General features: G+C 40.4%; 1 protein-coding gene across 1 annotated transcript in view; it reads right to left on the reverse strand.

Annotated features, from left to right (window-relative positions):
- Window positions 1–2733: 2733 nt before the first annotated feature.
- SLC7A11 (solute carrier family 7 member 11) overlaps window positions 2734–20624 on the reverse strand; it is a 60974-nt gene continuing 43083 nt past the window's right edge. Inside the window, 6 exon segments of the mRNA XM_009290290.1 lie at window positions 2734–2801; window positions 8139–8316; window positions 10024–10173; window positions 13357–13453; window positions 13952–14055; window positions 15235–15358. Coding sequence (XP_009288565.1) covers window positions 2734–2801; window positions 8139–8316; window positions 10024–10173; window positions 13357–13453; window positions 13952–14055; window positions 15235–15358 — 721 coding nt within the window.

A 20624-nucleotide genomic window follows, 5' to 3' on the forward strand; every position in this document is an offset into this window, starting at 1 on the left:
TAGAAAGGTGCAACGGGCAAGGAAAAAAAAGAAAAAAAAGATTAAGGGTCACTAAAATTCTCCACAGAAGTAGTCTCATTGGTCTGACTACCACAGGCCCTACTAAGAAAAATTATATATAAAGTTTATCCTTTATTCTAGAAGAATTTCCTTCATGACTCTGAAGACAATACTTAAAAAAAAGTCTCAAAAAATAACTCGATGCTTTTAAAATAAAATTGTAACCTGTTTTTCCTCCATTTGTGCGGATATGCATCACTTCCAGGTGTGATAAAACTCCTTAATACTGAGTTTTATAACACAGTGGAAACCCATTTACAATATTTTGTATTGTACGTGCTAAAGAAACTCAACCTGAAATTAGAATTCCTGTGCATTTTCAAAAATTAGTTTTTTATTTTGCAGGTAATATTTTTTTCTTCCTAAAATATACAACTTCACAATCAATGAGTCATAGGATTTCCCTTGGGAAAATTAACCCCTTACATGAAATAAACCTAGTAAAATGTGGTCATTGAATCAGGCTTCAGAAACATTTCTAAACTTTGAAGTCCACGATGGGAAGATAAAGCAACATTCAGTTTTATTTACAGAGCCCATTTATTTCTACAAGTTAACACTGCCTACATTTAAACTTTCAAGGAACGTGGCACAATAGGAGTGAATTCGTGGAATGAGACAGTTGGTGCCGAAAACCTGGCATCCACACTATCAATGTTCAGGAGGTTTTGCTTTGGACTAGCTCTGGTGGGATCCCACGCACGCAGCATCCATTAGCGGAGGAGTGTGTTAGGTGAGCTCCTGGAGGGGGTCAGGCAGGTTATCTTCATCAGAGAGAAATGCAGTTTGTGTACTCTGAAGATGCTCCACGATGACACAGGCCAAACTCTGGTGAACTGGGATGGCAGGAGATGGCCTCAAAAGCAGAATTCTGACCCAAATGTAAATACTAATTAAACACATGCACTGTCAACATAAACATCTCTCTCAAAATGTTTGCCTACAAAATTTTCAGATAACACTTTAAGTTACTGTAAACAGAAAACATTTAAAGAAAAAATTGTTTGCAAAATGTTTTCTGTGTCTTAAATTACTGCTCTTCTACATAATCAGTTACTCCCATTTCCCTACTTCTTTTAAATTCCACCATAGAAATACATGGAAGAAAAACATGTATAAATTTTAAGACTGTACACCCTTAAAATGGTAGATATTCTGAATATATACAACACATATACAATACACAGTCTCCCTTTACTGTAGTGGTCTGGCTACTAGTTGTGCTTTTCTCCCAATTTAGGAAGTTTAACGTTGCTTAGTTCCATAAAAGTTTTCATGAAACATGACTTGCTGACCGCAAACAGCTCAAAAAGTAGTGCATTCAATATTTAAGCATCGTATTCTTAACAGAGTGATAAACCTTAACCTTAAGGTTGAGTAGTCTTCGACTAACAATATAAAACTAAATTTCTAAGCATTGAAAAATGTCTTTATCTACAACTATCTTAAAAAAAAGGGCAAAACTTCAGCTCATATTTGAGCCAAATCTCAGCTCAAACATAATTCTGAAGATGAATTTAGTTTGATTTTATCAGTTTTGATGGCCTTTCTCTGTTTCAGCTGAGATAAAACAGGGAAGAAGACATTGGCACAGCACCTGTTCCTTGGTGTTTCAAAGCCCAGTTAATTGGAGTGTGCTTGAATGAAAAGCCCACAGATTAGGGGCATATCCTACTCAAATCAACAAATCTGTTGTAGCTTGCCTTATACCTTAATTCATAAAATGGTATAGCATTTATTGCCATGTCTATACAGTATTCCCACCAGTGACTATTATTCATTGCTGCCCACCGACAAGGACATAAAACTTTACAATTAGGCTTGCCGGACTGGCAACTGCAGGTCCATATGCTTCCAGATAGAAAATATTCGTACAGCAAACAAGATCGCATTCAAATGTTTTGACTCATTTGAAGGTGATGACTCAGTTGCTGTATTTCCTATACATATGTACACAAAGAAACATTGGTAAAAACAGTAATCACTTCCAGACTGGTAGAAACTTTAACATGTATGAAATTACTGCCCCCAGGCTAAAACCTTCCTGCCCCACTGGCAGAAATATTAATTCTCAGAGGATGTTCCTATCGGCTATAGCATAACAACTCTGGAATGAAGAAACCTTGAACTTGCCACCACAAAGGTGTGGAAACCGCTGTGCTTCTGCATCAGTGTGCTGGTGGTCCCAGCGAGCCAAAAGAAGTCAAATCGGGCTGCCAAACGGAGTGACGGGAAGAACATTAGTAAGTGAAACTCAGCAGCTTTGTCTCACCCTTTCTCTGGGGAGAGTTGGGTTCTTCAGGGACAGCAAGCAGGATACATTCTTCACAGTACACCTGACTATTACTTACACATTGCTTAAACCTGTTTTCAGTGACCAAAATCCTAGTTTGATGAACCTACAGTTTGTTAAAGTATGACACTGTAACAAAAGAAATAGTGAAGAGATGAGTTCCCTCATAGCACAAGTTCTTGCTTTCTACATAATAAACTAACCACATTTAAAAAAATTCGCAACATTGTAAAATACAGTTCTGGTAACCGACTGGCTCGGTATCCATCTCAGCTGTGACTTGTTCCTCCAGTTTGCAGAACATTAGGTAGGGGGAGAAATCTCCCTACCCTCTTCCTCAGGTTGAGATGAAAGACCAAGCCAAAACGCGTAGATGAAGATCATGATTTCTGGTCTTCCTCTGATGGGACGACTTCCAAGAGAATTTGCAGTGTTACAGTTACCCTGTCTGCAAAGATAAAAGCATACACATGGGAAATTTTGGTGGGGATGGAGAAGGCAGAAGCAGCCAGGAAAATGATCTTAGCTGCTATACAGCCTACTTGCACATACGGCTTACAGCAGTCATATATGCCAGGTGCATATATCATTTAAATGTATGATTCAATTTTTTTTTCTTGTTAACTATGTTTTCTTTGCCTCTGATCCAAGGCTATTCATATACAATAATAATGGAAGGTTATGGATGTATAAACATGTTCAGTAAAGGCCTGCAGGCATTTAAAGGCTATCTTAAAGCATGACTACTCTGCACAACTGCATAGTTTTAACAAAGTTGCAATGTTGAAATAAAAGTCTGAAAGAGTTCGAACAAGTTAATTCAGCTAATTAACTGACCTGCCTAAGCAAAAAAGAAAAAAAAAATCAAAACAAAAGGAAACAACGATTACAAAGCTTCGCAGGTCTAAGAATGTCACACATCCAAAGCAAGTTCACGCTGTCTTTTTGTCACTCTGGACATTTATTTCCTTCTGGTGGTTTTGGTGGTTTTCTTTTTAGGGTACTTATTCATAAATGGCACAGTTAATTTAAATATAGAATACTAAAAGAGCATTCTCTTACCACTCCTTTTGCCTGTCACTTTTTTTTAGCAACCCATTTTAAACAAGCATGAGTTGTTGTAAGAGAAAGTTCTGATTTTCCTTGTCTAGCACGACATATCGGCATTTACACCGGTGTAAAGCGAGGAGGGCAAAACAGTGCAACTCACAGAAGATATGAACCGAAACTACTTTCCTGCTCTCCTGTCTAAGGCAGACTCTACCATCTTTTGCTCTTCCCTCTGGAGGTCACCAGTTCAGTGCAAAGCCAGGTTGTCCTTAGACTATAAACTGATGGGGTCAGAGAGGCTGAGAGCCAACAGGGGCTGCATTTTCCTCCCGTCTCCCTCCCCTACCCACAGCGGGGACTTCAGAGCTGGGCTGAGCATGGCCGGGCTGAAGGGCAGGAGGAAAGCCAGCAGCAGGAAGAAGCCAGCAGGGCTTCACCCCTGCCATCCCACCCCTTCCAGGTTTGAGGCTGAGCAAAGGAAGAAGAGGAAAAACAGACTTTCTGTCAAGCCAAGCTATGGTATAACAGCTCTTGGAAAAGGGCACAGCAGCAGAGGGAAAGCCTGGGCATCTCGAGCGCTGGCTGTGATTTTAATATCCTGTTCAACAAACTGGACAGAGCCACCTGCGGCAAGACCTTGTCCTCGCTGTGGCAGGGGGCGGCTGCCGCTCTTCCCTTTCCACAGGGTAGTTTTGCTCTGTGCTGGGATGAAGCCAAGGAGGAGCAATCAGACAAGTTGGGGCTGGGGTGCTTGCTTGGTTTTTTTGATTGCAATATACTCAGGATAAAGACAGTGTAGGACTATTTTCCCAAAAAAAATGTTCCAATTTGTCTCCAGTCAGTATCTCTATATACCTGGATTTACAGGACTAGCTTCACATTTGTAACAAGACAACTTAATATATCATGACAGTAAAGACGATTTCCACCACCACCCCCTTTAAACCCTAATTGGAGGAGCAATCAGACAAGTTGGGGCTGGGGTGCTTGCTTGGTTTTTTTGATTGCAATATACTCAGGATAAGACAGTGTAAGGACTATTTTCCCCAAAAAAATGTTCCAATTTGTCTCCAGTCAGTATCTCTATATACCTGGATTTACAGGACTAGCTTCACATTTGTAACAAGACAACTTAATATATCATGACAGTAAAGACGATTTCCACCACCACCCCCTTTAAACCCTAATTTTCCCTTTCAAGAGGAGAATTCACTGTAAATAGGTCCCAGGGGACAACCTTTATAAAAATCCCAGACCTGGTATCTATATAAGCACCACATAAAGCTTGGGTGAGGAAAGCAAACAGTAATTTACTGCATATGTATAAGACTGGACATGAAATCTGCGACAGCAAAATGCTGAGATGATTTCCTGTGGATCCCAACATCGCAAACTCAACACAGAGAAGCAAACTGAGCGTATAACACTATGTCCTGAGTGAACAAGTGTCATCCTCTGGTGTTTGTAAATAACTCTGAAAGAGTCATTTCGTTATATAAACAGATCTCTTTTCCAGCATAGGCTCAGACTATGAAGAAAGCAGGATTCGACTTTTAAGCTCCTTGCAATTCAATCCACTGTAAAGAAATAGATGTTTTAAATATGAGTCTGAGGTTGGGTTTTCAACTGAGGAAGCCCAAATGGAAGAAGCATTCTGGTGCTGGTGCCGCATGCTTTTACACACTGATCTGTTTTGTAGGATTTGCTAGTCTTGACTTTTTTCATTTTCACATTAGTTCTACAAAAAGCAAGAAAGCAGAGGTCAAATGAAGCCTGTACTAGCTGAAAATTATTTGTCCCAGCACATCTGGTGCTACAGCAAAATTTCTTTGGAAGAGGAGAGAACAAAATGTTATTCTCACTGCAAGATATTACCCAGACCCTATTAACGCCACAAACTGTGAATTTACCTTTTGTTCAATAAGCAATTTGGTAAGGAGAATGGGCAATGTAAATGTCATTAAGGACAATCAAAACATACAGAACAAAGACGTTCAGCCTTGGAGAGGATTTCTTGGGTAATACATTTGAGGGCTCTGCTACTGTAACCAGCCTGAAACCACTTTCATAAACATACTCATATTCAGGCTGGGTCTTTTATCCCACCACTCATTCTGGCTGTTCAACTTCCCTCTCTTCTGATCCTTACAAAACCTATTCTGAATATCCAGTCTAATCTTATGTGGGGTTTGTCTGTACCCACGTGTTTTTGCACCAGAGCTGTCCTTTACGTAAATAGCACATGTTCCACGTAGGGTTTATAAGCAGCAGTCATCTCTCATCTCCAAAGCACATCTAGGTAGCTGAACAAGTCAAGTTCCCCAACAAGGTGACTTTGCAAATGGGTAGAGAGCCCCACACCACCCTGTTCATGCACTGAGCTGCGCAGATGAAGCAGCCTAGGAATAGTCTTGTTAGCACGGTGCTAAGTTCAGACTAACAGGCATTGACTCCCCCTGTGGTACTACACGAAATGCTTTGCTGAAGTCTAAGTAGATTGGATCTATCACGTTCTCTTTTGTCTAGAAGAATCAGTTATCTTCTCAAAGAAAGTTGCCCAGTTAATCTGGCAAAAATCTACCTCTTAAATGACAATCACATTTTTCCATGTTGTCCATTTACTTCATGTCTGGAATTACTCTTTCATGCCTACGTACACCTAATGCATATTGTTTCAAGGTTAGAATATCAAGCTTGCAGCTGCCCAATGACTTGACTTTTCTATATCTCACAGAGGTACCTTAAGTGAATTCATCCTCGTTCAATGCCTCTGAAAAATGCTCTTGGGCTATACAATGGAGCTCCCTTAACACTCACAAAATAACGCCAGTTTGATGACTCCACACAGAAGGTTTATTGCTTCTTCTGAGCAAAAAAAAAAAAAAAATCTTTCTCTTTAACAAGTATATCTCCACTCTGCTCCACCCCAAAACTGTCAGCATCAGTTTTCCGTCATTACTGTTGTTATTTTGGGAATAATAATTACAAAGCAAACAAGCTGTTTCACCCACTGACTGGCGTCCACTGCTTTCCCCTCCGAGCCAGTACACTGTGTCCATCCATAGGTATTACACAGGCACCAGGCCTTCTTTCTAGGAGGAGAATTTTGTGTTACCTGAAAAGCTAGAAGATTCACCTTCATTGTCACAGCTGGCAGAAAAAGCTTCACATCTACCCAGTCTACCTTAAAGAGAATATTTTTTCTCTCACCCAAGTAATGTAGTTCAACACTGGCATCCTGTGGCCAGAGATTCAAGCAACTGTATTGCAAAACCTCTGAGACTTTACAGAAAATGCCAAAAATCTCCTGGGTTTCATACAGGAAAATTTCCTAGTCCCTAAATGTCAAGGCTGAGAAATCATAAACAGACAAAAAAACCCTATTTAATAGAATGTCCTTTTGTATACAACTGTTTTCATTTGCACTGGAGCTTTCTACCTATTCCCAGGACATTGCAAGTAATTTATAGCTTTATGGATATAAAATTAAGAAGACCAGAGTGTGCTAGCCTTAACCTAACATCTTTTTCTGCAAATACTTTCTGCCCTATTGTCTATGGACTTCCCAGCATGAATTGAGAGGGAAATGCATAGATCCTACATCAGATAGGATATAACTATATAACCTATATTTATATAGAGAAAATACATACAAAAGGTTATAGTATAATGACATACATATAAAAGCCCATTCTCTTTTTGTGAGCAGCTCATTTTACTCATTTTAAATCATCCCTTAAGACTGAAGCACAGAAGACAATATGCATTTTTGATTCAGCACCTATACAAATAAACTATTTTTAGGTGAAAACTTTAATGGGTTGAGTTTTTCTTTTGCAGCAGAAGAGATTTTCTTTCAGTTTTGTTTAATAAATTATCCATCATTCCTCAAATATTTTGCCTATATTCTTGCTTCATGTTTTGAAAATTACCTCCGTTTTGGAAACCTCCTATCATGCTCAGTTAGAAAAAAGAGAAGAATGGGGAGCTGTAATAAATGTTACTGACTTCTTTTTAATTTAAGTGCTCCAAATAAACCTTTCCCAACATATCAGAACTTCCACAAATGCTTTCAAAAACTTTCAGAAATGGTATAAAAATGATTCTCAGTGTATTTCAGGTGTGAAATACTACACCTGGAAGTCATTTTTCATGAAGCACAGGAACAATTTCCACAGAGGTGTGTCAGGCACGGTATATTTTGCTATCATTTTGTTGGGAGCCACCACTAAGGACAATATCCCCATACCAAGCCCAACGGAGCCTGTCCCATTCCAAACACTCCACAGACACGTGGTCTCAGGAGGGAGCACTGAGCCTGTCCTGTCATCACAACTGTGATGTTTAAGTTTCCAAACCAATTCTCCTAGGAGTGAAATACTTTCTCTCTTAGTGTAGGCCAACAGCCAGGGGACGGAGATGGGTGATTGTATGTATACATACATACAGATGTATGTAGGGGAGGGAGGGGAGAAAGGGGCAGGGGAAGAGGCATCCAGTTACTTAATGTCAATCACTAGCTGAGGAATAGGCTTGCTGTAAACCTATCTCGTTAGTTAACAGGCATTAATTGTAACCGGCAGAGCAATGCTATAGCATGTGCTGAAAAGACACTTGCATTGTCATCCCCAGCTCAGAGCAGCCGAGAGGATCGATCGGAAGGGTTTCACAACACGGGGAGCCCTGAGAAATTCCCGGAGTCAACAAGAAGGAGAGGAGTCCCACCGGGACTTACCTAGCAGCTTTCTGAACCACTTTGGCTTCTTGTCCCATACAATAAAGAGGTAGTAGGCAGGAACTCCAGTCAGGGTTATTGCAAATCCAATCCCTGTATTCACTGGATCAGAGTAAAGTGAGAGTGCAACCATGAAGAGGCAGGTGAAGGAAAACAGTGCTGGAATAAATAGAGGCACCTGAAACATAACCACACAAAGACCCATTACTTTACATTGACCTTGTTATTGAATGACTATGGCGTTTAACGTTCCATGAAACATAAATTGGATAAAACCCAGCAGTACAGGATAGTTCTGGAGAAATATGGGTATCTAGAACATGCACACAATTTTGTGTGACTGCAGAAACCAAGCTATGCAGAGTGCCATGCAGTGAGTACCATAGAAGTCTTTTAATTACACACTAAAACACTACAGTGTTTTACATCCTTTAAAATGTAAGGGCTGTAAATAAGTTACATTGCGAAAGTCCTTTCTCTAATCCCCCAGTAGATAAGTAAGCAGCGCTAACCGCAGTAAAGATTTCCTCTTTGATAATTACCTATTAGAAAACATTTAAAACACAACCCGGAGCTCAAGTCACCTTTTAAAACTATTAAGAACATATTGATTTTCTTCCTAAAGTAAAAATCAAAATCTAGCAGGAAGAGAGCAAATTAAACACCAATTTGACTGGTGATAAAGATATTTGATAGCATTATGCAACTGATACCTACTGAAAAAGCACTTTCTGACTGTATGACTGGTAGCATTATCAGTGTCACTGGTGAAAGTACAAAAATAACAATAACAAATTAATTCTCTCAATTTTCAAGGACACCACTACAATCACTATGTTGGCACCTCTTTGAAGGAAATGCCTACCGGCATGGCTTGTGAGATGTTCGGTGTAACGGAGAATTGGGGAATTCCTTGGAGATTATTCTCTTCCCTTCGTGCCTTGAAGCATTACTGTTCCTCTTTTCTGCACTGTCAAACATTTTTTTTTAATCAAAGCAAAATAGGTTGTGCTGTTGACCTTCTTATTTACAGATATACCTACAAGGATGCAACAGCGCACATTCTTAGTTCTTCACAAAATAGGCTTCTTGGCAATATATCAATAGGGATAGATTCCTCCAATTTTTCATGATGGATGTTGTCTTTCCGGATACACATTGGGACAACTTACTTTGTAAGACATTACTTAAAATAAGCAAGAAGAATGGCAGAACCAAGGCCAAAACAGGTACTGTTCAATGGGCCAGACTATTACCATTTTGTTTCTGGGTTCGCAATAACCGCGTCTGCAAATCCATGGCAAGTCCCAAATATCATAATAATAGCACTAACTATTTGCACATCAAATTGGCATATTCGGTATAGGATAGGCAATGAAATAAATGTTTAATATTAATGCTTAGGCTTGACATGAATTCTGGTGGCAAAATTATTCAGGCCTTTATCAAAGGAGACATTAAACAGAGGACTGGCTGAAAATCAGGTTGGCACATGTAACCCCAATATTTGCAGTCTGAACCCTATGTGACCACACAGGACTAGAGGTATTGTCACACAGCTTGCATCATGCTGCCTCAATGCAACAGACAGGCAAAACTGAGCAAACACCTTCACTTTGGCACAGCAGCTTCACTCATTGCCCCGCAAGCACCAGAGAGTAGGCAAGAATTACCTTTCAGAAGGGAACGCAGCTGGGGTAGCGCTGGGGAGCTTGCAGGAAAACACATGGAGACCCTTCAGTGCAAAAGACTATTTTCTATTAACTCTGTTTTTTCTCGAAAAAGAGGTTAGCTTTCTACATCAGAAAATGCTCCTTTACTGTCTGACTACACAATAGATAGGAGGGAGAATGATTCATGTAAAACAGTAGAGAGCGGAGGTTACCTTGAAAGGACGAGGCATATCAGGACGTTTATATCTGAGATAAATCAACCCAGCAACTACTAGTCCAATAAAAAGCCACCTGGCAAAACTGAGGAAATTCAGGAGGCTGTAGAGATCCCCGTTGAATAACATTATCATTGTGAGAGGATGCTGCAAAAGAAATTCAGAGCATAAGAGGGGTTTAGTGGATTGATCGCTATTATTTTACAGCAGTGATGTCAAATTTTTCCACAGGGACAAGCAGCGCAGCCTTTCACAGAGACACCCGAGGGCCACAGACTTCGGGCCTGCCTTTTTCATGCAATCAGGTGTGTGGTCGATACCTAGCTGTCCCCTGAGATCACGTTTGATCAATATATATCAGTCCCGGGTGGCCACACGTGATCAATACATATCTGTCCCTGTGACCCAGACAAATACACAGGCACACAGCCTACTGCGTCACCAAAATGCTTGAGCATCCTGGGCACCGTTCTCACGGGACCTGACAAACATGTTACCCCACTGCAGTTTTTACTCGCTCATCACTGACACAAATGATAAGAGCGGTTAAATTTTGGTCACTTCTGATCATATGAAAGCGGAGGTTTCTAGGTGTCTCGTGGAAGGAAAAAGCCTTATAGTCCCGCAGGCTGCAACAGGGGACCTCAGCAAAGAGGGCATGGTAAGGGGTAGCTACAGACCACGGGGTGCCAGCTGGGCACACCGGGTTGCCACCAGCTTGTATTTTCAGTATGCCTTTCAGGCTTGCATGGTGTAGACTTATCGCACATTGGAAATGCAAACATTTCTAAGTTGGGAGAAGCATTTAGCTGTCACTCAGGTGGCTACTGAACAGCAAGAAGGAGAGGGGACACTAGAATAAATACATTTCCTCATTAAAAGGCTGTTCTGAGATACAAGGCTTCTGTGAGGCAGGCAAAAGCTTATGTATAAACTAGAGTGTTGCGCCTTGGGTTAGATGATTAGCGTAGGCTACAGGGCTCTATTTCAGGGTAATCTCTGGACAAAAGCAGAGTATTTGTAGCTTGGATCAACTCTGCAGGGTAGTCTGCACTTCCCACATGAGACACCCTATGCCCGCAATGACACAGTCCTTGCATTCGGGGATGGAGGAATGAGTCAACTTCACCGTAGCCCTTATCGTTCAGCAAGAGGGAAGATCCTGGCAGCGACAGCCTCTCTACATTTATAACGAGGCAACAGGTGAAATCAACTGCAGATGCAGTAAAACGCTGGGCTAAATCTTTATGTAAGGAAAAATAAGTTGTATTAGTTATCTAGACTCACAGCCTCTCTCTCTCTCTTTTTTTTTTTTTTAAAGCATGGATTTGAACCAGAAGGATCAATATTTCAAATATGGGTCCTGCCTTCCAACCTTTAATGACTTACAAAGTGCTTGGTTCTTTACACACAGGTATTAAGCAAACTCCTTCTCTGTAAAGGTCAAAGGAAATTTTACCACTGAATTACATTGGGCAAGAATTCTTCTAGATAGACGCAGCCCCTAAAAGTTTAAAATCTCAGTTATAAGCATGATAATGCAAGAAAGGGCCACGGACAGTGAAGGAGAGCTACCAAGAAAAAAAAAATAAAGTTGGGTTACAATCAGATTGCATGATTTCTTGGAGTTGCTACACACACATCTATCAAATACCAGGACATACATACATAAACAGATTTCTTAATTCCTAAAAATGCTTTTTTATTTAACAAGCCTCAAACACTGGGCATGCTTATTTTCTCAGTTTCTCCTCAAGAGCTCTTTCCTTTCTTACAGTGTGTAGACCTTGGCAGGAGAAATAAAATAGGAAAATGCCACAATGCAGACTATTGATGCAGAATATATCCTGCAACTACTCTAGTTGCAATAAGGTAAGAAAAAAAATTACAATCTCTGAAGAGAAGCCATCTTCATATGAGAATCTGACTTTTTCAAAGGAAATCAATGCACTGGTGGAGCTCTTTCCTTTCTTACAGTGTGTAGACCTTGGCAGGAGAAATAAAATAGGAAAATGCCACAATGCAGACTATTGATGCAGAATATATCCTGCAACTACTCTAGTTGCAATAAGGTAAGAAAAAAAATTACAATCTCTGAAGAGAAGCCATCTTCATATGAGAATCTGACTTTTTCAAAGGAAATCAATGCACTGGTGTAACAGGACCAGATGCAATAACAGAAACATCTTTCAGAAAAAGATAATGTATTAATGCATTTTGTGGATTTCATTCCACAGAAAACAGTCAATGCAATTTACCCGAAAGGTATGACTACTTCAGCCCAAAGAAATAAAATGCAAAGTGAATGCTTATGTAAAATGAATTCCATTAAAACTTTTCACCATAATCACATTGCCTAATTTTCAAAATTTGGGTGCCTACAGTTGTATGTGCACATATAAAATTCAACACTTCAGCTGGCACTTCAGAAGTGAGCTTACAGGCATCTATAGCAAAAACTGATTTAAATTCCAGTACAAGCATCTGGTCTTACTAGCATACACTCATAGATGCACACACATCTTCTGCTGTGGCTAGAACTCCCCACAGATGCAGAGGTCTGTCCAGATATATTACAGTCATTGGTCCCAAAAGAGGGGCTGAACACCTACAGTTATGAAGACTGCAAGTTAAGTGGAAATCTTCTTGGCACTATGCAAACTGAGGTTTGAGGTCAGTATTCTGACATTTTGTCCTAACATTTTACCATACAAATTAGTCTGCAATACAAACACATGGTCAACATTTAGCTCTGCTGCTATTTTAGAAGTCAGTAATAGGATTTCCACTATAATACTGGTGTTTTCCCTTAGACAATTCACAGACTATTGCCCAGGCACACGTTCTCTCATTTTTTAATCACCGCTACACTGCACTGCTGAGGGTTCCCCTTCCATTATCTTAGTGCATAATTGTTTACATTTTTCACTATAAGGTGGTATAATGATCCTTTAGGGTGCTCCCAGATGCTGGTGGTTAGCTGCACTTTCAGTTAAATGAATCCCTTTTTTGTTTGTTTGTTTAACTGGAATTTGTTTCTCTGAAAGGGAACTAGCTCATCACTAGCAGGTCCTTAGAAATAAAGGGCAATATGACACGAATTAGGCTGCAGCGATAGGCAGTCAAGTGCTACCGACAAGATAGCAAGGAGGTGATAGAATAAGAACAACTCCCAAATCTCATTCCTCTCTTTACTGTCCTCTGCCTTGCCCAAAACCCACGTACACATTAATAAATGAGACTCAAGCAGTGCCCAAATTCTGTTCGAATCCTCCAGAGCAAGCCTGTAATATGAATTCTTGTGCAGGAACATTTGTTTGTATGATTTACCAAAACAATGACAGCTGGCAGAGGAGTGTGCTTGCGGACATGAATCATGGAGAGAATTTCCGGAAGGTGACCCTCGCGGGATGCAACGAAGAACATCCTGGTGGGAAATAAATGTGGACAGACTTTAAATGTGCTCATTACTGTGACTAGGCAAAGCGGCTCATGAAAGTCACAGAGCACAGCGGCACTTCTTAGGCTTGTTTGAGGTATTCTGAATGAAAAGACTAGCAGAAGCAGCCCACATGCAGAAATCAAAGTCATCTCTGAACATGGCCCCTCCTTACCTTACACTATGATCGGTATTTGAAATTAGTTGATATTTTCCCTCCAATTTCCCTCCTTCACATGAAACAAAGCCGCCATTAATTAAGTGCTATGCTCAGAGAGGTCCCTTTTCAAACCATTCAAAGGGTTCTAACAACAAGATACTAAATTCAACAGGAACAACGTAAGAAAAAGCCCCACACCTGGTAAACATTATAGTCATTTTTCATTTCCTGCCGAAGGAATGAATCCTACTCTTCCTTCCCCTTGCTTCCTTGCTTTCGGTATATATCCCATGCCCTTTACCCCCAGTAAAATTAGCAATGCTCACCTGGAGACCGCAAAAATGCCACCATTCATAGATCCAAAGCAGGAGAGAGCAACAAATATTGGTACAGCTAAAGAGAAGTTTCCCATTAGTCGTTCGGCAAAGGTCTGTTAGAGGAGAGAGAAACATACAGTGATTTTCCATAAAACATGAAAATAATTTTACTTTATTAACAGATTATTAATAAGTATGGCAAGTTTTATTTATACCCCTTTTCTGCATCCCTCACTGAAGGCTGCGCTGTGCATTTGTTACCTCTTAGTTTGTGACACCAAGGCTACTGCAGATGAGGTCTCCCACCCTTATTCCTGACTGCATGTGGAAGATCACCAGTTGAGGCAATGCTGTGGAGGTGGAATTAGGCCCTGATTTATGTCAGTGTAGACCATTATGACTCCAAAAGAGAAGACCCAGTCTGAATGGATCAAGGTCTGATCTTCATACCTAGTATTTTTTTTCTACAGCCTTCATTTTACTTAGCTGATGCTACCCAGTGGTATAGTCCATCCATTCACACTTTATTGTTCTAGGTTACCAGAAGAGCCTTAATTGGAGTTTTGGGCACCACATGCACAATTGTCTTCAGGTTTGCAAAATGTTTTGTTTCTAAATCTCCCATGAGCTACAGAATTTGGTCATTTTTTAAATGCCACATCAATTGAAATAGCCACAGGCAGTGTCACTACTGGAAAGTAAACAGAAATTTTTATTTCCTCATTGTGAGTCAGATACCATAAACATAAAAATCAGTGTCATCACCACAATTCAGCAAGAACAATCAAAGCAGTGTTTCCAAGCCAGGTTGCCTTGTAACTCCTTCCCAAATGAACTCCAGTATTCACAGCAAACCCCTTCCTAAGTACTCGGGGCACACGTTGTGCAGAGACAGCGTTACTGCTTCTTGCTACAAAAAATAGTTCAGAGCTCCCACTTCCACAAATATCCGTGTTTCCTGCTTCCCAGGAGTTCGGCCTACAATTTGGCAAAGAATTTTTCAAGCATGTACTTGGCTATAAAATTTAAGTCCTATTGACTTTGTTATAGCAGGTCAATAAATACGGTCTAACATTACATTACAAATGCTATCGATGGCCTTAAGCGCAATCCCACTCATCAGCCAAAAATCAGACTAAGTTCACCGGGATGCTAATATGTGGTGTAAAAGAGGAGCCATAGAAAAGCCTGATTGGATGTGTCCCCCTGATTTTTTCCCCTGGAAATAAGAATATATCAACAAACACAACTGCAGCAGGGATATATCTTTGTATTTTTCTTCTGTAACTTACCACTGCTACAGCTTTTGAAAGCAGCAATTCCCCAGCACTGATTGTAGTGAAATAAGCCACGTTTGTTAACACATAGCCAACTGTGACGATAATCATTGAAATGCATATTGCGAGGGGTATGTTTCTGAAATACACAAGGTAGCTCATTATTTTGCAATCTGGTTGCTATTCCCTGAACATGAAACAAATAACATGAGAAGAAGCCACTAATGATGGTGAATGCACATTTGGCGATCCCAAAATATCATAATTAGAAACCACCAGTAAAAAATAACACATCTAAACAAAACCATCTACACAAAGCAAATAGGTTTATAATGAAGAGGTGAGAAACCATTTGAGGGAGGAGTCCTCTGGGGATGCCAAGAGGTTGTGGTCCCCGTGCTTCCCATACAAGAAGCATGGCCCATTTGAGCTGCCTACCCATACTGTCTTTCAGGCTGAGCCCAATAGGAAGGCAGCAGGTATCAGTGCTTGAACCAGCAATAAGGCAGAAGACAGATGCAGGTGATTCAGCTCTCTGTCTATCAGGAGAGCAATCACAGCGGCATCTCCAACATACCTACTGGCACTCAATGACTGCCCACCTGGAGGTGGTTCGACATCTTCCCCTGGATGCCAAAATGTCTAGCACGTGAAATTCTGCCCTCTGCTCCTCTATGCAATTTTCCCCTCGCACACCTTACCATATCCCAATTATCTCACTCACTATTCAGGGATACATGAGGGCAGAATATGACACAGAAATAGGTACAGCACAAATTTGTACTGTTAGCACAGCACAAATAGTACTGAATAGTACAAAACCCCTGACATCTTAGCTGAAAGACAGAACAATAACACACAAATAAATAATGCCAAACTTTTATATAGCATGCCCTCCCAGACAGCAAAGCAGAAAAGCAGAATTATTTCTATTTTAAAGAAGAGGAACAGAGGTACATTGAATTCGTCCGAAGCCACACTGCAGGCAAACGTTCAAGTTAGGAACAAAACCCAGATGCTTCAAGTGTTACTCTAGTCTCTTTCCTCTTTATATCATTGCTTGATATCATTGATATCTGCATCACACCAAGAAGAGACTCAGATCTGAAACCAGTGTTTGGTCCTTTAATTCCAAGGCCAAGAGTTGCCGTTGGAAAGATGCAATATGTGCGCTCCCTCTGAGGAGAGCTTAGAGCTCCTGCTTCATGGCTGTTTCCCTCCAGCTGTCTATATTAAGATTGCTTTTGAAGAGATGCAAAGGTTGCCACATTTAGAGAACTTTGTTGTGAAGGTCACCCCATCAGGTGGAAGAAAGGAGAGACAGAATGAGGAATTCTGGTGTCCCAGAAGAGACCACAAGCACAGTTCTAAAGGACTATTGCAATTACCTCAAAGGAGGTAATTGTGTTGATTTGAAAATCAACACAAAGATTCATCCTTTTCTGATTTTTTTTCCTCAAAGAAACACAGCTGGGTCAGAATTTAAGGATCCTCTTCACTACCAGTCCTTATTTCTCAAAGAAATCCTTGACATCACTATGCCTGTATAGAGCTGAAAAGAAGCTCTAAACTGAGACTAAATAAATAAACAAAGCGGGACAGTATCACTGCTGTACATCTTGCCCACCTTAGAAACCATGGTGTCAAATACTGTCATTAACCCAGACACACAGGTTGGTAAGAGGATCATGCCGTATTACAGCACCAAGTCTGGGTAGACACGATGAAACTGCATTAACCCACTGCTACCTCACGCACACGGTCTCAGATGAAGAAGCTGGAAGGAGGGGAGTCAGTCAGCTTGTAGGATGTGCTCGTTGATGGAGAAGGCAACAGCAAGGACCAGAGCAAACAGCCCAGAATACAAGTGCTGTATTGCTGGAAAAACCACAAAGTTACTGACTCAAGAAATACTGCAGAACTGCGTGTTGATATGTCGGTGCGAAAAATGTTTTTGTAGGTCAGTTGCCAGATATTTTGCAACCAGTTCGGTTAAGCTTCTTACCTGACCTGGGTGTAAATTGAATTCAACCCACTTAGCATCTGATTCAAGGTAGGGATACATGGTTTCAAAGCCTCTCAGAACAGAGATTTTAATGATATCTTCTGCATCACAGATGAATGCTTCAACCACCAAGCTATTGGATAAATCAGCACTTACTCCAACCTTAAAAAAAATGTTTCCAGCCAAAGATAGCAATTTTGTACTATTTTCACAAATACCATCTGAATGACTGAAACCACATTGTTAAACTTAACAAACTATCTTTGTCCATTCTAACTCTTACCAAACACCTGCTTGCTGTATTCACTTCTAATTTAAATCCCAGTCTAATTTCCTCTAAAACAAAATGGCAGTTCAAAGCTAAGAGGGAAAAAAACTGATGCTTCCAAACATGACCGTTTTCTGAGCACTGCGGGTCCTGCCTTGTTGTGCTGAAGAGCACTAACCCCCTTGGATAGTAATACCAACAGCAACAAAAAAACTCAGGAGAAGAATAAAACCCAAAAAACAAGCCAGAACTAGTCAGCAAGCACTATTGATTAAAAAGCCCGCAGATCGTAACTCACACCTGGAGCGGCACAAGGGATGCTGTGACTTCTAAGCTCCTAAGTCCTCATCTTCTGAGTGAAATGAGCGCTCAGGTTGCTCCCCCTTCTGTCTCCCATCAGGAGCAGGCCTTCAGAGGGCTGCCGTACATTCACACAGAGCCCCTCCGAGTGCTGCTTATTAGGCAGTGCTTTCGGTGACAGATTTAGACAAAAATGAAAGGCCAGTTTCAAGATTGCAGGAAGGAGTAATACTGTACGGTTCATTTCTCACTGACACCTCAGTTCAGATTTACACTTGGTCCTCAAATCATCTGAAAGCACAGGCAGACAGGTACAAGCCATATGTAAAACCACTAAGTGAGAGCTTTAATCGTGTCTTTTCTATCCATCCAATTTAAGAGGCAGTTCCCAATTTGCAACAGGATACCATTATCAAACTCTCTGCTATGAACTACAGTCACTGCATTGGAATAAAAACTGTAATGCCATTAGCATTAGAGATTACCTCCTTTCCTTGGACGATCACTGTACCAACTTTTTGTATTTTAGATTTTCTCCTAGACTTCCAAATCTTCTCTGCAAATCAGGAAAAATCATACCTAAGTGCTATTCTCTGTTAAATTGCCTCCATTGATGCAGATTTCACCTTTTCACTTCTGCATCCTATGAATCAAACACAACACAGGCTGTTAAGCACACTGATAATCCATGTTTCTAATATAATGCAAATTCACAACTGCCTCACAGCTAGCTGAGAGTTTTGGACTGGAGGGAGTCATAAAATTCAAGAAAAAAATATTTTTCACTTTAAGACTTTGATTCATTGAAGCTAAAACTTTTGATGGGAAACTTGACCATTTCAGTATGACATTGCTTAGGAAGAAATCTTAGAACCAAGACAGAAATCTCATCCAACCGCTAAAGACCTCAGAATGGCCAATGGCTTAAAAACCACAGCATTGTGTGTGCTCAGATACAATATTTTATTTATTTAAAGCAGGCCCAGGACTTGAACTTGCATTGAAGTGGCTACTGGTTACTGTAGGACAATCCTTTCCTTTTGCATTTAATCTCAGAGTGACATCTCAACAGTTTTCAAAATCAAGAAAAAATATTTTCAAATCAGCTGTTTTTCTGAGTAGACCTTCAGGTGCTGATGTTAGCCCCAAACCCATACAATGATTTGGAAGTGCCTTGTGCATTACTGCCAAGACAATACTCAAGCAGACTCCTCCTTGGGTAGAAGGGGAAGCCGCTGCCAGAAAATTCTTTTGCAATATTCATCTCTTCTCCCAGAAGTTTGAGGAAAAACAGTATCAAAAGGGAAAAAAAAAAATCTGAGGAAACCTGAATCAGGAAAATATTGACAATATAATTAAAAAGTCTTTACAAAATCAGACGAGAGGCAATTAGGGTAGCTTCTAAGAATCTGAATGTTGATGAAAATGGAATTGAATCTCCACGCATTTTAAGATTTACCCATCCCTAGCTACTATTCAAAGCCAAATCTTCCCCTTCTGCCCTATATACAAAGCAATTGTAATGAATAATCGCAACAGCTTAAATGAAGAGCACATCTACCTTGCGCTTCCCAGAAAAAATGTCACTGAGGAGTCTACCATCACAGAGAAATTCAGCATTAGTAATACAGCTAGTCCGTCCTGTGGCTATACAGGGCTGAAATGCATTGCCAAGCTATGCTGCATATGGCTTGGAAGTAAATTTCCTCCTTCTAGAGCCTGCAAAGGGCTCCGGAGCCGGGGCACAGGGTTCAGTTAATCAGGATATCCCCTGGGTTTCAGATTTGACCTTCGGTGTTGCAGAATCATAGATCTTCTGATAATCTGCTCTGGTACTGCACTACCTCCTACAAATATTTTTGAGAGAAAAAGCACAGAGCCGACCAAGTAAGAGGGAGGCGGAAAAAAAGAAAAAAGGGAAAAAGAAAAAGAAAGCCAGAGCGAGAACCTAGGGATAAGAACAACAATGTCAATAAATCAGCCGAGGAACATTCCCAGAAGTCTTAAGCTCATATCCCAGCTTAATGACAACTTTTATAACAACAAACAGTGAGCGCTAAGAGCTGTGACCACTGCGGGCTGTTCTTTCTATGAAATGACAAGCACACGGTCAAATATGCCCCACCGAGTCAGCTGAGTTCGCAAGTATGAAACACATTGTCACCACATCCTTTGCTGTTTAGAGGCCATGCCAAAATCATTTCCTTGCGTCTGTTTCAAAGCCAGGTTTTACAAATGCTCAGTCTGAGTCAACTGTCCTGGAAAAAGCTGCGCCAGTGGGACCCAGCCGGAAAACATAAATAAGAAGGTCTAAACAAATCAATTAATTACTGGTAAAGTTAGGTGAGATAAACCACATCTTTACTGTGCTATGGAAATTGTGAAAGATACTTTCTGTTACATTTAAATTAAAAAAAAGAAAAAAAAAAGGAAAAAAGGAGAGAGAAAAAGTCCTAATTCCTTCACATGGTTTCCAGGCAAGGATTTGCTTGGTTTTCGTGAGCATGAGCCTGTATATGCTATATTTCTTTAGTTGAAAATTTACCACCACAGGAGTTTCAAGATCCTTTTCAAAAGTTCCCTTGTGCAATAATTTATTCACCATTTGCAACCTGTTAAGCAATTTTCCAAATGAACTTTTTCCAGATTTTGGCACTCAAAAAAAACCTAATCATCCATTGCACTGTCCGTAGGGCCCAAGCCTGGCAGAAGAAGTCACAAGTGAAAATTTATCCAAATAACCTGACACTGGAAAAAATAACCAAATACAATATAGAAAGCAGCAAGTGAGCCCTGGTAATTTAAGATTCCCAAGACTTTAGTGCAAGACCA

This window comes from Aptenodytes forsteri, unplaced genomic scaffold (genome assembly GCF_000699145.1).
Source record: "Aptenodytes forsteri isolate BGI_AS27 unplaced genomic scaffold, ASM69914v1 Scaffold125, whole genome shotgun sequence".
In the NCBI taxonomy this organism is placed as follows: domain Eukaryota; kingdom Metazoa; phylum Chordata; class Aves; order Sphenisciformes; family Spheniscidae; genus Aptenodytes; species Aptenodytes forsteri.